Source organism: Rhinoraja longicauda, chromosome 35 (genome assembly GCF_053455715.1).
Source record: "Rhinoraja longicauda isolate Sanriku21f chromosome 35, sRhiLon1.1, whole genome shotgun sequence".
Classification (NCBI taxonomy): domain Eukaryota; kingdom Metazoa; phylum Chordata; class Chondrichthyes; order Rajiformes; family Arhynchobatidae; genus Rhinoraja; species Rhinoraja longicauda.
Window position 1 is genome coordinate 19131658 of NC_135987.1, and position 22224 is coordinate 19153881.

Consider the following 22224-nt stretch of genomic DNA (forward strand, 5'->3'; position numbering starts at 1 on the left):
AATCCCACATTCAACAACAGATCAAAGCTTTGCCAGAAGATTGGTGGACACCAATTGAGTGACTAAAGAGAGCAGTTGCTAAACAACTTAACTGAAAATCTTTTTTTTTTGAGCAGTACACATTATGAAACGAATTATTTATCCACAGATTGTTGGGATATCCCTGCCCTTTCTATCTCACTAAGAAACACCTACAACTATTTATGAAATGAAGGGAGACACAGTTACTCTGATATTAAGAATATTTTAAACACCACAATCAAATACCAAGTCTCCATTGTTATTTCTTTTAAATTGTAGTTTGCCAGCATCCTATCACATGCTGGAAACATTACACACAGGATTTTGTTAGCTTCCTTTGATCTTAATTATCTGGTTGAACAGTGGATTTTGGAAGCCAACGATTGAAACTTATTAAACTGCACCATCTCGTCTAGAAGGAAGAGCAGGCAGATGTGAGAAACAAGCGAGCATGTAAGACACAACTCAAACAAAAGTATTGGCATCCAAATTGAGATTCCAACATATTCACTGAATACATTATGCCACAGCAGTATCCATGTTCTGTAAGCCAGCATCTGCAGTTCCTCATTTCTAGTTTCCATGTTTATTGTTCTACTAGTTTTGACAGCACTTTCAACAGACTACAGCAAATATTGTCACTTTTGTTTTAAAAGTTCCACGAGTTTGTACCCACAACCACCCTTCAGTAAATACACCTAATTACAAAGGGAGTATCGGTGTTTACTGTTAGAAGAGGAGAATGATAAAATGTACTTACTTAACTACTTCTATACGGCAACAAAATTTGAATGTTTATAAATTTCATATATTTAAAACACTAACATGATTCATCCAAAATAGTATTAAATTCTCCTTAAAGTAAAATTATGGATTTTTGTGGACCTTTACTTTCAGATTACTTTTAAAGTGAATCTATTTACTGAGTAATGAGCACATTTTTTTAACTGAAATATATAATGCCTCTAACATATCCCAGTATCCCTGGTTTATGGGAACAATGTCACAAGGAGGCACAATTTTGAACCTCACCAGATTTGCAAGATAACTGAAGTAAAACTGAATTGTCATTAGTTTCACTTTCATTTGCAGTTGCAAAATGGGAAAAAAACAAAACCATGAATGATCTTTATTTCGCAACTGCTGCATGCTCCGATTTCTAATTTAGTTCTTCAACATTTAACTGGAGAAATATTTACTTTTAAGAATCCTGACCTCACTAGCTCTAGTCAGAAAGTAGGAAGATTCTTCACTGTGAACTAGTGCTGCAATGCATTTTATCAGAACCTTCTGTAATATGAGACAACTGGCGCAACAATATAAAATGGCTCCTCAAAGATTTACAAAGCAATTCTTTTTAAGCCTTCTTTAAACCCTTCTTGAGGGTTTGTAGATGGCGCCAAATAAAGTAGAATATTGCTATGTGTACCCTCGAAATACTGCACACGACAGGCCGACTCATCAACTCTTTGCAACAATCCAGTAATCTATCAAATTCAACAAAACTGTACACCCTTCATAACTAAACCAGCAGCACCTTCACTACAAACCTTCATGATTGCAAAACACAATAACTACAAAGCATATGGTGTCCAATTTATAGCAAGTTCAGCTAACTCATTGTGCTGCAGTGCAGCTCTCAGGCCTCGGCAGGCGACCGTTCCTGCAATCTGTTCAGCAAATCAACTTCACGCACATAGAAACTACCGCCCACTGTTTACTTCCTGCTTGCGCAACAGACCTAATCAACCTATCAGGATGACCATGGGATGACTATTAAAGTTCAGACACCCTGTGTTTCACTCGCAACTATTTTACAACCTTACAAATTTAAAAGCAAACGAGCTTTATTTCAGTAATATCAAAAAAAAAATTAAAAGACATTGAATGTAGATGGACACAGAAAACTGGTCAGCGGGTCAGGCAGCATCTCTGGAGAAAAGGAATAGGCGATGTTTCGGGTCGAGTCCCTTCCCCAATGTGTACACAATGTGTAGAATGTTATCTGCACAACAATTCCAATGTTCGGTTACACAGCTCCATATGGAGTTACTGTGTATCCCCGCACTGATTCTCTCTCTTTACATTTGAATTACTGGAACAAAGAAAAGTTGAAAAGCAAACATTACCTCTTGTCATTTATCCTAGGTGGCTTCCTGACCAGGTACTCAAAATGATCGGTGATTTTTGAAGGAACCTTTGCAGTGCCTTTCCAATTTCCAGGCTGTGAAGGGGAACTTGTTGAAGGGTACGTTTTTTGCTCTGACTTTAGTGATCCGTCCTTTAAACCACGGAATGGTTTCTGTTTTGCCTTTGGGAATGAATCCTCACATTGACATTGCACATTCTTGTCCACCTCCATCATATCGTCATCGTTTTTATTAACAGAGTAAGTATTGACACAATAAGACCTGTGGCATGGAGAAGCGTCCTCAAAACCTTCTGAAACTTTGGCTGTAAAGCACGCAGGTTCAGTGTCTGATTCATGAGGGCTACTACCAGCAAAATCTAAATGCACAGGAAAGATGGACTTGGTCTCTTTCTTAGCAGTGAGCCAATCTCCTGAATTTTCCTTCCCGTGGTCTTGTTTTTCACCTCCACTTGTGCCAGGGGCACACTGTTCACACCCAGAATCAGAGAGCGGACTTTCAGGAACAACGTAAATCTCATCCTGCGAATTTTCATTTGAGTTCATGGTCTCAAGGTCTCTCAAGAGATGCTCCTCTTGGAGAGCGTTTTGTTCACCAGCCTGAGTGACGACAGTGTTCCTTGAGGCTTTTGAACCAGGCGGCTTTACCACCCATTCCTCAAGTGTCTTGCATTTCTTTTTATCTGGAATAATGTTCTTAGCTTTGTCTATAGAATCAGAGGTTTCCAAAGTGGGGTTCGGTGCTATTTGGTTACCTCTATCATTTTCAGAGGCATACCTGTCTACACTTTTATCACAAGTGACAGAGGACTGTTCAAACCGCTGGGCCTCCACGCCAAAGGGATTTTTCCACTTTTGTCTCTGAATCTTCTCGTCAGACTCACAGCACTCTGTTGATTTGCTACTGCCTGAAGAATTAACCACCCTGTCCTGTTGCATAAACTGAACTGTCCACGTATCCTTGCATCCTCTCTCTGTGTCTTCTAATCCTCCGTCTTTGCCTTGTAGTTTTTTCTCAGTGCTGCATGAAACAATATAGAGAAGAATGAGAAAACACTTGAAAATAAATGTGAGAAATTTGATCATGATAAAATGACCATTTTAAATTGAATCACATTTTTTACATTTTCTGTCTTTAGCTATTTAACCAATCTCTTTGCAAGCCTCGAGTCTATTAACTAGGTTACAATGCTTTATTCAATCATCAACACATTTTCATCCTGACTAAATTTTATGTGTTAAATCAATTGCAGTGGGATTTTTGAGAGTCAACTACATGTGGCATAGCAAAGGGGTTGATATTAAAAAGGTCCAGTCATGAGTGATTTTGTGAAGATTTATGACATCCTAGAACCATTAGCCCTTTTGAGCCAATTCCTTCATTAAACATGATCTTTTAACTAAACACCAATTTCTTGTCCTCCCTCCACATCAGTTGTTTGCTTTAACTTCTATAAACCCATGTCTGTTCTGAAAATAACCACTGATTACTAATCCACTACCACCCGAGGCATTGTACCCGTGGCTCAGTTGGAAATAAAACTTTAACTTGGTTCAGTTCTTTTCACTAATTGTCTCTCATACTGTCTTGTGTTAATATTCTTCCATTTTCTGAAAACTGCATGCTATCAAGACCATGTTATCCATTGGGAAGGGAAGCAGCGGATTTTCGGCTCTGTTATGCTCCCTGTGGTTTCTGTTGAGCAGGCTCATGCCTGTCAATACTTGGACGGGAGACCACTAGGTTCGGTGGTAGTTGTTGCCTGAGGAAACACAATCCAAATCAGCAGACAACATTCATATTGAAAAAGGTTTTGTGGTCCTACTGCTAAAAATAAAATGGCTGGGTCAGAGAATCAAACATTATGGGCAGATTGTGAATCTTTAAGCAGGATTTCATTGTTGTACCAAATACTGGGTAAAGATGCCTACAACACAAACGAGACATGCTAGATTATACCTGGCTTGATCCATCCTTAAATCTTTATTTTTCTCTGTGGTCAAATATGCACACTTTTTGTTGTAATCTGTAAGAATTCAAAACATATATCAATACACATTTCATTATTTCAAACATAAAATCAGAAACCCCTGTTGTATTTTACCACTATTGTCCGAGCTTCTGGTACAAAACCTAACAGAATAATCATAACTTTCAAAAACGTGGATTTTGTTTTCCACTGACAGTATTTTTTTCTATTTCCAAATAAGTCCACAAAAGCTGTTCCCTTATGTAACTGCAGCATCAACAAGAGGCACTGCTCCATTCTAAGTAACAAATTGTCAAACATTTCCCAAAATCAAAGAACACAAGAAAAATAAGGTCTTATTCATTGAGCTCATTAGGTTCAATCATCCTGAGCAGGAAAGATTCTTGACCTACAGAACAAGCTGCAAAAAGCTTCCTACACAAGTTCATTCCAAAATGAAACAGTTTGAAATGCAAATCTGTACATCCTTTATCTTTTTAAAGCCATGGATCGTGAATATCTGGCTGGCTTCATCAATGGCAGAGCAAGCAACTTTTATCTGGTCTCATTTACCCAAGTGACATTGAATAATTTTTTTAAAAGTCAAAAACACCAGATCACTATGCGGTTTAAATTAAGGATGGAAAAGAGACCAGACCATAGTTGGAAAGAGTAAGATTTGGGGGGTTTCATTAGCTACGCCTAATTGGGAGCGCACATATACCTCGGGAGTAGCCAGTAATAATTAGTAATATTATAGATAATAAAATCTAATTTCCATAAAGAGCTCAGATAATGATCTAATTTGATGAGCAACCATCTTTCCTGCACATACTATATAGTTATGTGAAAAGAACACAGAACACATTACATCAGCAAAACAGTGTTTTGTGGCACAGATGGTATTTGGTTTCAACCAAGCGAAATGTTGATATTAGGTAATTAATTATTGATATTGCGTGTGTAACTTTCCCAACTGCTCAGTACATTTATTAAGTCACTGAAGCACATGGCAGGAATGGCCTGTTTGATTCCCTCGTCCACTTTAATTGGATACAGCAACCCCTATTGGATAGTTCTAGAAAATCAATCCAAGTTTGCATCCTGAGCACATTTCAGCATCTCTCAGAAGAAAAGCCTTAAATAAAAATAACCACGTGGTGAAATATCCTGTAGTATTTGTTTTACACCTGCAAAATAGGCTCACGCTCAGAAGGGACACAAAAGATATCGACAGAACTTCAACCCGAAAAGGTGACAAATATTAATTGGAGGGAATGAAAATAAGTATTTTCCAGACCCAAGGCTAGGTAGAACTGATCAGCTGTTGGACATTTTAGTAAATGGTTCAATGATACAAAGTTTCTTGCTATCCCATTATAATTTGTTAAAGGATTGCTTCCAAAAGTAATTTCCCACTCTATCATGTGCAGAAATAAAATCTGTAGCCAAAACTGCTTTATTGCTTGAAATAATCTGCAGAAAATACTGCAACGTTTATTGGAAATCATTTGCAATGAACAATCACTTTGCATGGAAGCAGTCGACATGGAAATAACGCAGCACATGAAACTGCATGCACATAAACTGCAAAAAATGCTGTCACATTGCAAGGAATAACTTGTACCTAATTGTGTGAAATGAACTCCCTGCAAATGTTACCCAATTTGCAGTGAATGCTGATGTTGCGTTTATGATTTGTATTGTGTTGTAGTGAAATGATGTGTACATGAAAACAATGGAAGTACAAATGTTGCTGCATGAAGATTGCAATATGTTGACAGGTTGCATGGAAATAATCCGCCTTTGCTCCCCCTCGCCCAAGTCGCAAGAGACAAAGTCCCCCGAGTCCTTACCTTCCACCCCATCAGCCGCCACCTCCAACGGTATCCCACCACTAGCCACATTTTCCCATCTCCACCCCTTTCCGCCTATCGCAGACACTGTTCCCTCCGTAACTCCCTGGTTAACTCATCCCTTCCCACCCAAACCACCCCTCCCCATCTACCTTCCCCGGCAGCCTCAGAAGATGCAACATCTGTCGCTATACCTCCTCCCTCAACTCTGTCCAGGGACCCCAACAGTCCTTTCAGGTTTGGCAGAGGTTGACTTGCACCTCCTCCAACCTCATCTACCGTTGTTCAAGATGTGAACTCGTACATCAGCGAGACCAAACGCAGACTGGGCGATCATTTTGCGGAACGTCTTCGCTCAGCCCGCCTGAACTAACCTGATCTCCTGGTTGCTGGACACTTTAAATCTCCTTCCCATTCCTACACAAACCTTTGTCCTCAGTCTCCTCCATTGTCAGAGTGAGGCTAAACGTAAATTGGTGGAACAGCATCTCATATTTCACTTGGGCAGCTTACAGTCCAGTGGTATGAATATTGATTTATCTCACTTCAGGTAGCCCCGGCATTCCCCTCTCCCTCTCTATCGCTCCCCACCCAAGTCGCACTAGCTTCTCATATTCACCCTACAAACAGCTAACAATGGCCTGTTTCCTTCATCATGTTACTTTTTTGCATATCTTCCATTCATTGTCCTTTATCTCTCCACATCACTGTCTATATCTCTCGTTTCCCTTATCCCTAACCGGTCTGAAGAAGGGTCTCAATCCAAAATGTCACCCATTCCTTCTCTCCAGAGATGCAGCCTGTCCCGCTGAGTTACTCCAGCTTTTTGTGTCTATCTTTGAAATAACCAAGAGCTGTGTGTGTGTGTGTTGTGTTTATGGTGTATGTTGTGTTTATTGTGTGTGGTGTGTTTATTGTGTGTGGTATGTTTACTTATTGTGTGTTTATTGTGTGTTTATTGTGTGCGTGTATATTGTCAGTGCGGTGTGTGTGAATATAGTGTGTGTATTGTGTGCGTGTGTGTATTGTTTATATTGTCAGTGTGGTGTGTGTGAATATAGTGTGTGCGTGGATATATAGTGTGTGTACATATATTGTCTGTATGTGTATATTGCCAGTGTGATGTGCGTGAATATAGTGTGTGTGTGCATTGTCTGCATGTGTATATTGTATGTGTATATTGTCGGTGTGGTGTGAGTGAATATAGTGTGGGTATTGTGTGCGTGTGTAGTGTGTGTGAATATGGTGTGTGTGTATATTGTGTGTGTGTGTGATTATAGTGTATGTATTGTGCGTGTGTGTATTGTGCGTGTGTGTATATATGTATAGTGTATTGTGTGTGTGTGAATATAGTGTGTGCATGTGTATGTATAGTGTGTATTGTGTGTGTGAATATAGTGTGTGTATTGTGTGCATGTGTAGTGTGTGTGAATATGGGGTGTGCATGTGTATATTGTGTGTGTGTATGTATAGTGTGTATGTATAGTGTGTATTGTGTGCGTGCATTGTGTGCATGTGTGTATTGTGTGCGTGTGCGTGTGTATATTGTGTGTGTGTGTATATTGTGTATGTGTGTGTGTGCACCAAGGCCGGGCACTGCCTGGTTACAGACCTTTGCTGCAGCCTGCAGTGCCAGAGCTGCTCTCCCCCTGCCCGGCCCCGCTGTGAGAGGAGAGCTGCTGCGGGCAAACCTCGGGCCGCAACCTTTTCCTCGCCGGCTCTGCGCTCATATTAATTGGGATGGAACTGCAATGGGAGTGGGGAGGGTCGGGGAGAGAGGGAGGCGCCGCCGCTCCTCCTGCAGCACATCAGGCCGCCATGACAGGCGACAACCGGCAGCAGCGGCCGCCTCAAGATGGCGACGGGCGAGGGGGCGGGCCCGGGCCCGGGGGGCAGATCCCGCAAACTCGACTTTGCAGAGGCGGCCGGCGGTTCAAGCGGCCGCCGGCCACAACGGAGCGTCTCCACTACCACCCGGACATCTTCATCGCCTCGCTAACCGCCACTTCCCACCGGCAATCCTCTTTTACCTGCCTCGTCCGCCCCGCGGCGCCTTGCACTTCCTCCGCGTCCCCGAGCGCTGTAGTTTCTCACCGTCGAGGCGGAGCCGGGAACCAATGGCCGGAGCTCCAAACCGGACTACAGATCCCGGCATGCCTTGCGTCGTGACCAGCGGCCGCATGCACCAACCAGGGAAACGCGCATTACGTCATGAGAAGAGTGGGTGGTACCAAGCTGCAGAGACTCCAGCCATTCATAAAAAAACAGTAACAGGTGCAGGAGTAGGCCATTCGGCCCAGCACCGCCATTCAACATGATCATGGCTGATCATCCAAAATCCGTACCCCGTTTCTGTTTTCCTCCCATATCCCTTGATTCCTTTAACCCTAAGAGCTATATCTAACTCTCCCTTGAAAACATCCAGTGAATTGGCCTCCACTGCCTTCTGTGATTCACAACTCTCTGGGTGAAAAACTGTGTAGTGGCAGCAATGTTGTTGTTTGCATTACACACTAATGCAATGCATGCTTAAATGTCGTAACACAACTAATACAATGCATGGGTAAATGTCCTGACACAACTAATACAATGCATGGGTAAATGTCCTGACACAACTAATACAATGCATGGGTAAATGTCATTTCACACTAATGCCAAGTATAGTTAAATGTTGTTGCACAACCAATGTAATGCATGGTTAAATGAGAAGGCTAGAGAATGGGGTTGAGTGGGAAAGATAGAATGGCAGAGTAGACTTGATGGGCCAAATGGCCTAATTCTGCTCCTAGAACTTATGCGGTTACACGACTAATGCAATGCATGGTATAAACATTGACTTAATAAACATTGTATATGACCATGTACATAATATTATTTCCTTAATGTTATTGCCTTTGGTAAATGGCATGTTAAAATGTTTTAGGTCTACACAAAATGCTGGAGTAACTCATTGGATCAGGCACCAACTCTGGAGAAAGACGCCAAAAACCTGGAGTAACTCAGCGGGTCAGGCAGCATCTCTGGAGAAAAGGAATGGGTGACGTTTCGGGTCCAGACCCTTCTTCAGAATCTTTTCTCCAGAGATGTTGCCTGACCTGCTGAGTTATTCCAGCTTTTTATGTCTTTCTCCAGAGAGCTTTTTGTGTCTATCTTCAGTTTAAACCAGCACCTGGGAGTTCCATGCCACTCAGCATCTCTGGAGAAAATGGATAAGTGGCTTTTCGGCTCTGGAGTTTCTTCATGATACAAATAAGTCACTAATTCCAAATTAATGTATATTGTCAAACACCCATAGGTATATTTTTGTATATGTGCAAGTGTCACTAATTTCAAATTAGTGTATAATGTCAAACATCCATAGGTATATATTTAATATATGCAAATAAGTCACTAATTCCAAATTAATGTATAATGTTAAACATCCATAGGTATATATTTAATATATGCAAATAAGTCACTAATTTCAAATTTGTGTATATTGTCAAACATTCATAGGTATATTTTTTATATATGCAAGTAAGTCACTAATTTCAACTTAGTGTATATTGTCAAACACCCTTAGGTATACTTTTTTTAATATATGCAAGTTAAGTCACTAATTTCAAATTTGTGTATGTTGTCAAACATCCATAGGTATATTTTTTATATATGTAAGTAAGTCACTAATTTCAACTTAATGTATATTGCCAAACAATATTTTACTTATGGAAAAGTGTGAAAGTAAAGTAAAAGTTTTAAGCAGGCAGCAGCGTGGCCGTGCCCGAGGTGACTTGTTTGCGTGCGAGGGGTCCTTCAGCCTTTGGTAGCGCGGCGCGGCGGCGGCGGCAGAGATGGTGAGTGAGGGGCGGCCGCCATCCGCGCTCAATCCCACCCCAATCCCCGCCATCCGCTGCCGCACTGCCCCGGCATCGCTGCCGCAGCCCAGTACCACCCCGACAGCGGAGGATACCCGCTCCATTTCATCCCCAGCGCGTCGGATTGTTGGTTTTAATGTGCCCGGGGACTGGTCGTGAATGAAGCCTGACCTGGGCCTCGGCTGCTACTGCTGTAGACTGGTGGGGGGAGAGGTGGCTGCTGGTGCCCTGCCCTTGATGTGGCTGCTGGTACTACTGTCACGGACTGGGGCAAAGCCTAAGCATCGGCAACTGCTACTAAAGCCTGGGCTGCTAGTGTTGCTGCTTCAGCTACAGTCTGGGCAGAGCCTCGGTTGTTGGTGCCTGGCATCATTCATCTATCTACTTATGCCATTGTTGCCCTTGTTACAGACAGGGGCAATAGACAACAGGTGCAGGAGTAGGCCATTCGGCCCTTCGAGCCAGCACCACCATTCTACTAACACTCTCCTCCGCCTAGCATATCTGCAACCATTCAATGTGATCATGGCTGATCATTCTCAATCATTACCCCGTTCCTGCCTTCTCCCCATACCCCCTGACTCCGCTATCCTTAAGAGCTCTATCTAGCTCTATTGAATGCATTCAGAGAATTGGCCTCCACTGCCTTCTGAGGCAGAGAATTCCACAGATTCACAACTCTCTTGACTGAAAAAGTTTTTCCTCGTCTCCGTTCTAAATGGCCTACCCCTTATTCTTAAACTGTGTGTGGCCCCTGGTTCTGGACTCCCCCAACATTGGGAACATGTTTCCTGCCTCTTAACGTGTCCAACCCCTTAATAATCTTATATGTTTCGATAAGATCTCCTCTCATCCTTCTAAATTCCAGTGTATACAAGCCTAGCCGCTCCAGTCTTTCAACATATGACAGTCCCGCCATTCCGGGAATTAACCTAGTAAACATACGCTGCACGCCCTCAATAGCAAGAATATCCTTCCTCAAATTTGGAGACCAAAACTGCACACAGTACTCCAGGTGCGGTCTCACTAGGACCCTATACAACTGCAGAAGGACCTCTTTGCTCCTATACTCAACTCCTCTTGTTATGAAGGCCAACATTCCATTGGCTTTCTTCACTGCCTGCTGTATCTACATGCTTCCTTTCAGTGACCGATGCACTAGGACACCCAGATCTCGTTGTACGTCCCCTTTTCCTAACTTGACACCATTCAGATAATAATCTGCCGCCTTATTCTTACCACTAAAGTGGATAACCTCACACTTATCCACATTGAACTGCATCTGCTATGCATTGGCCCACTCACACAACCTGTCCAAGTCACCCTGCAACATAGCATCTTCGTCACAGCTCACACTACCACCCAGCGTTGTATCATCTGCAAATTTGCTAATGGTACTTTTAATCCCTTCATCCAAGTCATTAATGTATATTGTAAATAGCTGGGGTCCCATCACCGAGCCTGGCGGTACCCCACTAGTCACTGCCTGCCATTCTGAAAGGGACCCATGTATCCCCACTCTTTGCTTTCTGTCTGTCAACCAATTTTCTATCCATATCAGTACCCTACCCCCAATACCATGTGCTTTAGAGCCAGAGCCTTCTACAGACGGTGGCAGAGGTGCCTGCTAGTGCTGCTACTGCCACAGACTGAGGCAGAGACTTGGCTGCTGATGTTGTGCAGTTTTGTTCTCCTAATTTGAGGAAGGACATTCTTGCTATTGAGGGATTGCAGTGTAGATTCACCAGGTTAATTCCTGGGATGGCGGGACTGACATGATGAATGAATGGGTCGACTGCTTGTATTCACTGGAGTTAAGAGGATGAGAGGGGATCTTATTGAATAGAAACATATAACATTCTTACGGGATTGGACAGGCTAGATGCAGGAAAAATGTTCCCCATGTTGGGGAAGTTCAGAACCAGGGGTCACAGTTTAAGAATAAGTGGTAGGGCATTTCGGGCTGAGATGAGGAGAAACTTTTTTATCAAGAGAGTTGTGAATCTGGAATTCTCTGCCACAGAAGGCAGTGGAGGCCAATTCGCTGGAAGTTTTCAAGAGAGAGTTAGACATAGCTCTTAGGGCTAACAGAATCAAGGGATATGGGGAAAAAGCAGGAACGGGGTACTGATTTTAGATGATCAGCCATGATCACATTGAATGGCAGTGCTGGTTCAAAGGGCCAAATGGCCTACTCCTGCACCTATTTTCTAAGTTGCAGACTGGGGCAGTGGCAGTTGCTGGTGCCTCGCCTTTACCGCAGACTGGGGTAGAGCCTTGGCTGCTGGTGCCCAGACGGGCAGGGCCAAGGCTACTTACAAACCATGACTGAGTATCAGTTGTTGGTGCCTGCAATCTGACCGAGCCTTGCCTGGTTTACCTTCAGCCTTAGACTGGGAATGCCAACGGTTTAAGCTGCAAACTGCACTACTGCCGGTATTGATTTACCAAGGAAAGAAAGACACAAAGTCCTGGAGAAGCTCCGTGGATCAGGCAGCATCTCTGGAGATCAGTTATCTTGATAAGCATGGGTGTCAAGGCTTATGGGGAGAAGGCAGGAGATTGGGGTTGAGAGGGAAGGATAGATCAGCCATGATTGAATGGCAGAGTAGACTTGTGGATCGAATGACCTAATTCTGCTTCTATCACTTATGAACATGGATATGTGATGTTTCGCGTCGGGATCCTTCTTCAGACTGGAAAGGTCTTAGCACTATCCCATTTAGAGAATGCATAGTTATAAGAGGCATATATGGAGTACATAGTCTTTTCCCAGGGTGGAAAAATCAAATACTAGAGGGCATAGATTCCAGGTGGGATGATTTTTAAGAGATTTGCAAGGTTTTATTTACAGATTGAGAAGTACTGGGAAGGAGCTGCCAGGGGAGGTGGCAGAAACAGATATGATGCCATATTTATTCCTGTATTTTGTAAAGTTTTATGTTGCTGTAATGCAATCTGGGGTGTAAAAGTGGATGTTAATTATTGTAAACCTATGAATCCAACTCATAATATTGGTAGGTAAAAAAACTGCAGATGCTGGTTTAAATCGAATGTAGACACAAAATGCTGGAGCAACTCAGCGGGTCAGGCAGCATCTCTGGAGAGAAGGAATGGGTGACATTTCGGCCCTTCAGACTGATGTCAGGGGAGGGGGCGGGACAAAGATAGGATGTAGTCGGAGACAGGAAGAATGGTGGGAGAACTGGGGGGGGGGGGGGGATAGAGAGGGGTAGCAGGGACTACCTGAAGTGGGAGAAGTCAACGTTCATACTGCTGGGTGTAAACTGCCCAAATGAAATATGAGGTGCTGTTCCTCCAATTTGCTCCGGGCCTCACTCTGACAATGGAGGAGGCCCAGGATAGAAAGGTCCGTTTGGGAATGGGAGGGGGAGTTGAAGTGCTGAGCAACCGGGAGATCAGGTAGGTTGAGGCGGACTGAGCGGAGGTGTTCAGCGAAATGATCGTCGAGCCTGCGCTTGGTCTCGCCGATGTAGAGAAGTTGGACATCAGTCTGAAGAAGTGTCTTGACCCGAAACGTCACCCATTCCTTCTCTCCCGAGATGCTGTCCGGCCTGCTGAGTTACTCCAGCACTTTGTGAATAAATACCTTTGATTTGTACCAGCATCTGCAGTTATTTTCTTATAGAGAAGTTGAACTCTGGAACAGCGGATACAATAGGTAAGGTTGGAGGAGGTGCAGATAAACTGCCTCACCTGGAAAGACCTGGGTCCTTGGATGGAGTCGAGGGGGGAGGTAAAGAGGCAGGTGTTGCATTTCCTGCGGTTGCAGGGGAAAGTACCCGGGAGGGGGGGTTTGGGTGGGAAGGGACGAGTGGACCAGGGAGTTACAGAGGGAATGGTCTCTGTGGAAAGCAGAAAGGGGTGGAGATGGGAAGATGTGACCTGCAGTGGGATCCCGTTGGAGGTGGCGGAAATGTTGGAGGATGATTTGTTGTATGCGACGGCTGATGGGGTGGAAGGCGAGGACAGGAGGGACTCTATCCTTGTTACGAATGGGTGGAGGGGGAGCAAGAGCGGAGCTGCGGGATATAGAGGACACCCAAGTGAGAGCCTCATCTATAATGGAAGAGGGGACCCCCGTTTCCTAAAGAATGAGGACATCTCTGATGCCTTAGTATGGAACACCTCACCCTGGGCGCAGATGCGGCGTAGACAGAGGAATTGGGAGTAGGGGATAGAGTTATTACAGGAGCAGGTTGTTTCATAATATTGGTTTTTATTGAATTGTTTTTGAACAATTTGAAAAAGCAAATGCACTTCTGAGACACATCCAAAAACTGGTCACGATAGATTCTGTGTAAGGTGACAAGGGAACATTCTTGCGTATTTCAGAAGGAAATTGTGTAGCATTTGAGGCAAATAATTATATTGTGTGGCTGTGGAAAGAGTGGGGGAATGGAACTGCTGGGCCTGCTCTGCTGGAAGCATTGGGACTTGATGGGCTATGTTCCAGGAAGAATCTTTTAAAGTAGAGAATTATGGAACAAAAACAAATATAGAACAGGACAGTGTGCGAATAAACCTTTGAGCCTACAATGGCCGTGCCAAACATGTTGCCAGGTTAAACTAATCTGCCTAATTTGCGTGAAGGTAGACTCAAAGATCTGGAATAACTCAGCGAGTCAGGCAGCATCTCTGGAGAAAAAGAACGGGTGATGTTTCGGGTCGAACCCCTTCAGTAATATCTCAGGAATATTCAGACGATATGATCCATATTCCTCCATTCCCTGCATTTTCATGTGCCTATCTTAAATGCCACTGTTGTATTTCCTTGCACCATCTGCAGTGCATTCCGGACCCTGCAAAAAAGTGTATGGAAAGGAAGGATATGACCATAGTACCTTAAGTATTCTGCCATGGTTTTATTCTGATTCAGGGAACAATGGAAATGGGAGATGGACTACTTGCGAAGGGTGTAGATAGTTAACTGAAAATAATTGGGCATCTGGTAGACTAAGGAAAACATTGACCCATTTGTTACTTTTTGTTTCACAGAATGACACCGTGACCATCAGAACGAGAAAGTTCATGACAAACCGCTTGCTCCAACGCAAGCAAATGGTGAGTAGGAATACTTTGTCTTTCCTTTAAAAATGCCGGCGGTGTGGACTTTTGTGATATTTTTTGTTCCTCCAAAAATGCAAGCTTAAGGCTCTACCCGTTCATTTGCTTCATTGAGTTTATCGATGTGATATCCTGCTGCTTTGGTTATGCTTGCTTTTTATCAAGGGTCAGAAGTAGAGCTCTTACTTTTCCCTTAGGTGGTGAACTAAGCAAAAAACAAAGTGCTGGAAGACCAGGAAGGAAATGGACAGGTGATGTTTTGGATCAGCATCCTTCTTCAGGAGAAATGTCATCTGTTCATTCCCTCCACTGATGCAGCCTAACCTGCTGAGTTCCACCGACACTTTATTGTTTTGCACAAGATTCTGGCATCTGTAGTTTCCTGTGCAATTTTTTACGCGTAGATGAACTGGACAGCACAAAAGAGACATTTTCACAATCCCATCTGCAGCTGGGGTGGCCCAGTGAAGCAGCGGTAGAGTTGCTGCCTTGCAGCGCCAGGTACCCGGGTTCGATCCTGACTATGGGTGCTGTCTGTATGGACTTTGTACGTTCTCCTTGTGAACATGTGAGTTTTCTCCGGGTGCTCCAGTTTCCTCCCACACTCCAAAGACGTACAGCTTTATAGGTTAATTGGCTTTGGTAAGTTGTAAATTGTCCCTAGTGCAGGGCAGTGCTGGTGTATGGGGTGAACACTGGTCAGCACAGACTCAGTGGGCTGAAGGCCCTGTTTCCCTGCTGTATCTCTAACGTCTATCCTAATTCATTATATTCCATACGTGCATCGGCTTCTCCCTCCCCACCTCAGATTCCTAACGCTCACCTACACACTAGAGGCAATTTACAGGAACCAAATGTCCGCCCAGCTGGCATGCTTTTGAGATGCAGAAGGAAATGCAGTCATAGAGAGTGCAGACTCCTTGCTGAGAGCACCAGAGGTCAGAAATGATCCTGGAATGCGGGGGTGATGAGGCAGCCAGTATTTGATTTGGCCTGAAACAGTTGACTCCTTATTACAAATGATTCATTAAGTTTGAGAAGCAGTTGCATTGGTGTTACCAAGGTTGTGTACATTATTTATATACAGTAAATATTACTTATGAAGATTATAGATTATATCCGCATAGATATTAGAATTGTACTTGGGTGTTTTCAATAATTTTGATTCTGTTGCCTTCTAAAGGTGCCTTCGACCAGCTGTGACTTAGGAGAGAATTGCTACCTTTTGAGGTCATTCTTTGCTGTTTCTAATGTGTTCTCTCTTGATACCGCACCCAGCATATCTGGGCAGTTCTACACTACTAATTCGATGCTCTTGAAATCATATGATTTTCGATTCTGGTCTCACCCATTTTCTAATTTTATACATAGGTTGTCGATGTCCTCCATCCTGGCAAACCTACAGTTCCCAAAACAGAAATCAGGGAAAAGTTAGCAAAAATGTACAAAACAACACCAGATGTTGTGTTCGTTTTTGGCTTCAGGACACAGTTTGGAGGTGGCAAAACAACAGGATTTGCCATGATCTACGATACCTTGGATTACGCGAAGAAGAATGAACCAAAACACAGGCTAGCAAGGGTGAGAAAGCAAATTATTGACCTCTGGAGTTTTAGGAATACATGCTGCGCTCTGTATTTTCATTGATTTGTGTCCACTGTGTTTCAGCATGGTCTGTTGGATAGGAAAAAGGTATCCAGGAAACAGCGAAAGGAACGAAAGAACAGAATGAAGAAAGTGCGCGGAACAGCTAAAGCTAACGTTGGTGCTGGCAAGAAGGTATGAAACTGTTGTTAGCAATGAAAATTTAATCCTTCTGCATTTTGTATCATAATTTAGATTCTTGTAGCTATCTGATCAGCTACGTCCCTATCAGTTTATCCATGAAATCTCTCTGTATGTCCCTCCTTACCTCCCTCAAACAACTCTTTCTAAACCTGCCTCCTTCAATGACCTGTTGGTCCTCTGTCTTGCTATCTTTATGAATCGCTTCATATTTTGCATTGATTTGTTTTTGTTATGGTTTGTTAGTTTGACGGCGTTATTGCATTAAAATTTGTTTTAAGTACCGTACTGCCATCTTGAGAACCTTGCTTTTCAGTTTTGTCTTTCTTTTTGTTCATGTTTGCTATCTTTTTCTTCTCTGGACCACAGAAGGTAAAATTATTTGTACATGTTGGTACTTCAGTGTTCTGTTCACCAATCACTTTAGATTTTCATCTGCTGAATAGAATCTCTAATACAACATGTGTTTTTACAATTGATTGTTATGGCATGGTGCAATGTGAACATTTATCCCACTGACTCAGTTGTAAAAAGTAGCACGTTTCTGACGATGGGCTTAAAACAGTAGATATTGGGGTGTTGCAATGTAGCGAGGGGTTGCTCAGCTGTTTCATAACCCACAATTCCTTTTGGCCCCTTGCACCAAATCAGTCAACTTCAGCTTTTTCGTCTCAGAGTATATTGACGAGTACATTGACAGGTAATGAGTTCCACTGGAGTCCAAAAATCTTTTGAGTTGAAGCTGTACATTTTCTGTCGTTGTGGACAGCAAAAGCTCTCTCTAGTATGCTCTTGTGTATGGAGAGCTTGTCTCTTGGTTTCCCTAGCCTTTTTCCCCAAAGAGACAATTCCCCAAAGAGTGGTTGTGACGCCTACTTCTGAAAATGGCTGCCAAGGAAGGCTATCCCTGTATTAATGTCTCTTGCTGATTCTTTTACCCCCAAAAAGAATCTGGCAGCATGCTAAATGTGTGACTGGTGTAACTTTGTCAACTAAAATAGTTGGCAGGTGTTGCTTTTTACGGTGAATTTTGATGCTCTTAACTGTTTGCCAACTTCTCCTTTTAAGATTTATTTATCTGTCTTGTTCCTCCTGTATTACAGTCAGTAACTTTGTTTTGCCTCTTTTTATTGCTCTTATGGAAAATGTCCTTCAGAAATGAAGCATCAGCGGCAGGTACTAAAACTTATGCATGAGTGTGTTGAAACCGCACAGCACGTGACTGATTTGCCTTGCTTAATGTTGCACTGCTTGAGGCCTTGCATGCTGCTTTTCTAATGGGATTGGAGGTCGTTTCTGATCAAAGCCAAGCGAAAAATTATCTGCAACATCTTATTGGTTGAGGCTTGAGTAGTATTGATACCCAGATAGATCCATGTTTAGTTATCCTCAAATTATGTTAGAAGTAAAGGCCATAGTTACTGCGCTGTTTGGAATTCTGAATAATTATGACCTTATTGTCCTTGCATAACCTCTACCAAAATATCATGCCAATTCTTGCTGGTTTTGAGATAGTATGAATAATTTTGATTGAGCTACATTCCAACACCTATCATAGGCTGGAATTGTAAATGATACTGCTTTCACACCTATATACAGTACAAGGCTATACCATAATTAGAGTTTAGTATAACTGTAATAGTTTTTATACATCATGAAATTGAGGCAAATGTATCTTGTGAATTGGCATTTTGTTCAAAGACTGCATGGAACTAAAAGTTATGTTTTAATTCATATTAAAGCAAACAAATATTATGTTCCTAATTCATATAAAGCTAACATTATACATAATATGTACGCTATACATAACGAGAAGAGAGAAAACTCAGACCCACATGTGTCTAGGCTTCCTTCTATAAAATTAAATTACACTAAAATGAAATTAATTTATAATTAAGTGCAAAGAGTTGAGCGATGCAGGATAAAGATTAGAGTGAACAGAAGCTCTAGATTTGTATATTGAGATAATTTGTACTGATCCATTCATATTAAGGGTGTCACAGATGGTAGAGCTGATGCCTCACGGTGTCAGACCCAGGTTTAATCATGGCCTGGGTGCTGCCTGACCGTTGCATATTCTCCCTGTGACCTTATGGGTTTCCTCTGCATGCTCTGGTTTCCACCCACATCCCGAAGACGTGCATGTTTGTAGATTAATTGGCTTCTGTAAATGCTCCCCTATTGTGTAGGGAGTGTGTGAGAAAATTGGATGACATGGTACTCGTGTGAAAGGCTGATCAATGGCCAGCATGGACTCTGTGGCCCGAATGGCCTGTTTCCGTGTTGTACAAGCCTAAAAAAACGAAGCTGTTTTAAACAACGCAGTTATATTAAATGGTTGCAAGGGAAAGATAGATCAGCCATGATTGAATGGTGGAGTAGACTTGAGTGGCTGATTGGCCTAATTCTGCTCCTAGAACTTATCAACTTATATAGTGAAATGAATCCTGTCCCTCATCTGTAGTTTGGGGTAGAATGGAATACAATTGTTTTTTCATTTTAGGGACAAACTATGCATGCTTTATTTCAAGTTCATCTTAAAATTAATCATGGTGTGAAATCACATACAAGGCTTTCAATCTTTTGCTTTCTGCTACCTTGTGTTAGATTTAATTCCCTTTTGAATGTTTGGAGCTAAATGATAATTTTCTTACAACAAATGTGCGCAATCACTCTTGGAGAGTTCAAATTTTGCTTCTTGTTTGAAACACTACAGTCTTGATAACTTGAGAATGCCTTTTTCTGTCTCGCTTTTGTTTTAAATCCTTGTTCTTTCCTGCAAAGCTTTCTGTGCCAGAATTTGTCATGCTGATTTTAATTATTGATTGTGTATATGATATTGTACACCAGAGCTGTGACTTTGTAATTTAGTTTATGATTATTATTTCTATTCCCTTCATTCATGTTTGTGTATACAGGTGACCCCTGCGTTCAAAAACAAAACTTGCCACAATATCTGCATGCATCAAAAAATGCAAGTGGATAAAATATGATGAGACAAAATTTGCCATTTATTTTTCATTTTGTGTTCATTTAATTTTATTTGGTATATCTCAGATTTTTGGATAGCTTTGATTAGCCTCCATAACCTGGCCATAACACAGGGGCCACCTGCAGTGGTATTTAGAGAAAGCATTTTCTCTAATAAATGATGACAAAGCAAGAAATATTACTCAATGTGGTTATTTTATTTTTCTATATTTCTATAGTAACGTGACAGTACTTGTGAAGGTTCCTTGAAACGTGAGTATTTGACTGAACTTGTTGATTGTTTCATGAGATGGCATAACTTGTTGAAGAGGTATTATTAAATGAAGTGTGGCGACTTGCTGTTTCAAAAATGTATTTAAAAATTGCAAAATTTGTAGCTTTGCTCAGTTTTTGAGGAAGCAGTCCTGAGCATTACAGAACTGTCAGACAGTTGTTTTTTAAGATGCAGACTTTAATTTTATTTCTTTTCACCAACAGGCTGATTTAACCATGGATCGTCATCTCTGATTATTTGTCCTCGTGCTCAAATAAATGCTATAAAAATTGGAAAGTTGTCCTCTCTTGGTTATGTAGTGCTGATTTTTTTTAATGTGTATGGGTTTGAGTTGCTGAGGATGTACATAAAAGATATTAACTTATGATAAAAAAAGTTTGTGGCATTATTTTGGATAGAATACATTTGTTCTGGCCAATATAAATAGTGCAGCAATGGTAATTTTCTAAGATTATGGTTTATTGTGCAAATTTGTTGTGGGATGGTATTTGATAATGATCAGTTGGCCTGCAGCTAGTGGGTCGGTTGCTTATGTCAAGCAAGATAGTCAAGAGTGTTTCATTGTGGTATGTAGCAACATGGAACACCAGCTATCAGGCCTGTAAATGCAATACACAGAGATAATAAGGTTGTAGACGACCATAACATGGCTATACAGTCTCGTGTCCTTGTGGGATCCAGTGTGGCCCAGGAGTCCGATGCGTGAGCCACACACGCAGGAGCAGTGGGGGCACATGAAGGCCGCTGGGGGGATTTAGAGCTGCAGCCTTCCTCCTGTCTCCGGCACTAACGAGTCGGCTTCAGCGATTGTCCTCAAAGCTGCTGACCGCCTTCCCTGTGGTTGTACGCCAGCCAGCCCTGTCACTGACGCGGGTTTTCATCTAATGTATAACAATCAAAACATTCAATAAATTAGTAACCGTAATATTAGGTGGTGTTAGGTAATAGGTAATCACAGGTCAGATTCATGGTCGCGGAGGTTAGTGTGGTGCGGCGTTCAAGAGCATGACGGTTGCTGGGAAAAGGCGGTTCTTCAACGTAGTGGTCATGGTTTCCCAGGGTCCTGTGCCATCTTCCTGTTGGTGGGAGTGAAAATAAAACATGGCCAGGATTGGTGTGAGTCGTAGATATTGGCTGCCTTTTTGTTGGTTTTATTAGTTTGGGCTACATTTACTGCATCTGCATTTGAGGAAGAGAATTCCAAGCACATGCATAGCCCTCGGGGGAAAATATTCATTTAAACTCTGCCGTTAATCAATGCCACTTTACTTTTAAACAGTGGCACCTTGAATCTATCCAAATTTGAGGAAAGATATTCTTGCTATTGAGGGCGTGCAGCGTAGGTTTACTAGGTTAATTCCCAGAATGGCAGGACTGTCGAATGTTGAAAGACTGGAGCGGCTAGGCTTGTATACACTGGAATTTAGAAGGATGAGAGAGGGTCTTATCGAAACATATAAGATTATTAAAGGGTTGGACACGTTAAAGGCAGGAAGCATGTTCCCAATGTTGGGGGGAGTCCAGAACCAGGGGCCACAGTTTAAGAATAAGGGGCAGGCCATTTAGAACGGAGATGAGGAAAAACTTTTTCAGTCAGAGAGTTGTAAATCTGTGGAATTCACTGTCTCAGAAGTCAGTGAATGCCAGTTCTCTGAATGCATTCAAGAGAGAACTAGATAGAGCTCTTAAGGATAGCGGAGTCAGGGGGTATGGGGAGGCAGGAACGGGGTACTGATTGAGAATGATCAGCCATGATCACATTGAATGGTGGTGCTGGCTCGAAGGGCCGAATGGCCTACTCCTGCACCTATTGTCTATTGTCTTCTACAAGTTCCACCCTGTCACGAGCCGTCTATACTATTGAGACCTTTTGGACCATGGAACAGGACAGAAACAGGCCCTTCGGCCCAAGACCAACTCTTATCTGCCTGAACATAATCCGTATCCCTCCATTCCCTGCATATCCATGTACCTTTCCAAAAGCCTCTGAAATGCCACTATTGTATCTGCCTCCACCACCATACCTGGCAGCGTATACCAGACATGCAATACCCCCTGTGTACAAAAATTACTTGCCCCGTGCATTTCCTTTTAAAGTTGCCCACTCATCGTAAAGCCTTGCTCTTGTGTATTTGATATTTCCATTGCAGTCGAGAATATTTTATTGTGTGCTGAAACAAAACAATAACATTCTTACTTGCAGCAACTCAACAGGTTTGCAAACGACTCAATAAAT

The 22224-nt window shown here is 42.4% G+C and overlaps 2 protein-coding genes across 4 annotated transcripts in view; one reads left to right on the forward strand and one right to left on the reverse strand.

Moving 5' to 3' along the window:
* parga (poly (ADP-ribose) glycohydrolase a) overlaps positions 1–8142 on the reverse strand; it is a 108619-nt gene extending 100477 nt beyond the window's left edge. The window contains exons 1-3 of one of the 2 annotated variants that reach the window (XM_078428378.1): positions 8027–8142; positions 4131–4197; positions 2151–3191 (exon numbers count right to left, since the gene is read on the reverse strand). In XM_078428378.1, coding sequence (XP_078284504.1) covers positions 2151–3191; positions 4131–4144 — 1055 coding nt within the window. In that variant the 5' untranslated portion in view covers positions 4145–4197; positions 8027–8142. The other variant, XM_078428377.1, reaches the window with a different exon arrangement.
* Positions 8143–9749: 1607 nt separating this feature from the next.
* On the forward strand, positions 9750–20264 carry rps24 (ribosomal protein S24). Of its 2 annotated transcripts, XM_078428412.1 has the most exons (7): positions 9750–9829; positions 14870–14935; positions 16310–16519; positions 16607–16717; positions 17880–17899; positions 19933–19966; positions 20192–20264. In XM_078428412.1, exons 1-5 carry the CDS (start codon positions 9827–9829, stop codon positions 17883–17885), a joined length of 396 nt encoding a protein of 131 aa, XP_078284538.1. In that variant the 5' UTR covers positions 9750–9826; the 3' UTR covers positions 17886–17899; positions 19933–19966; positions 20192–20264. The 2 variants fall into 2 exon arrangements, with proteins under 2 accessions (XP_078284538.1, XP_078284539.1); XM_078428413.1 differs by lacking the exon at positions 17880–17899.
* Positions 20265–22224: the final 1960 nt, after the last annotated feature.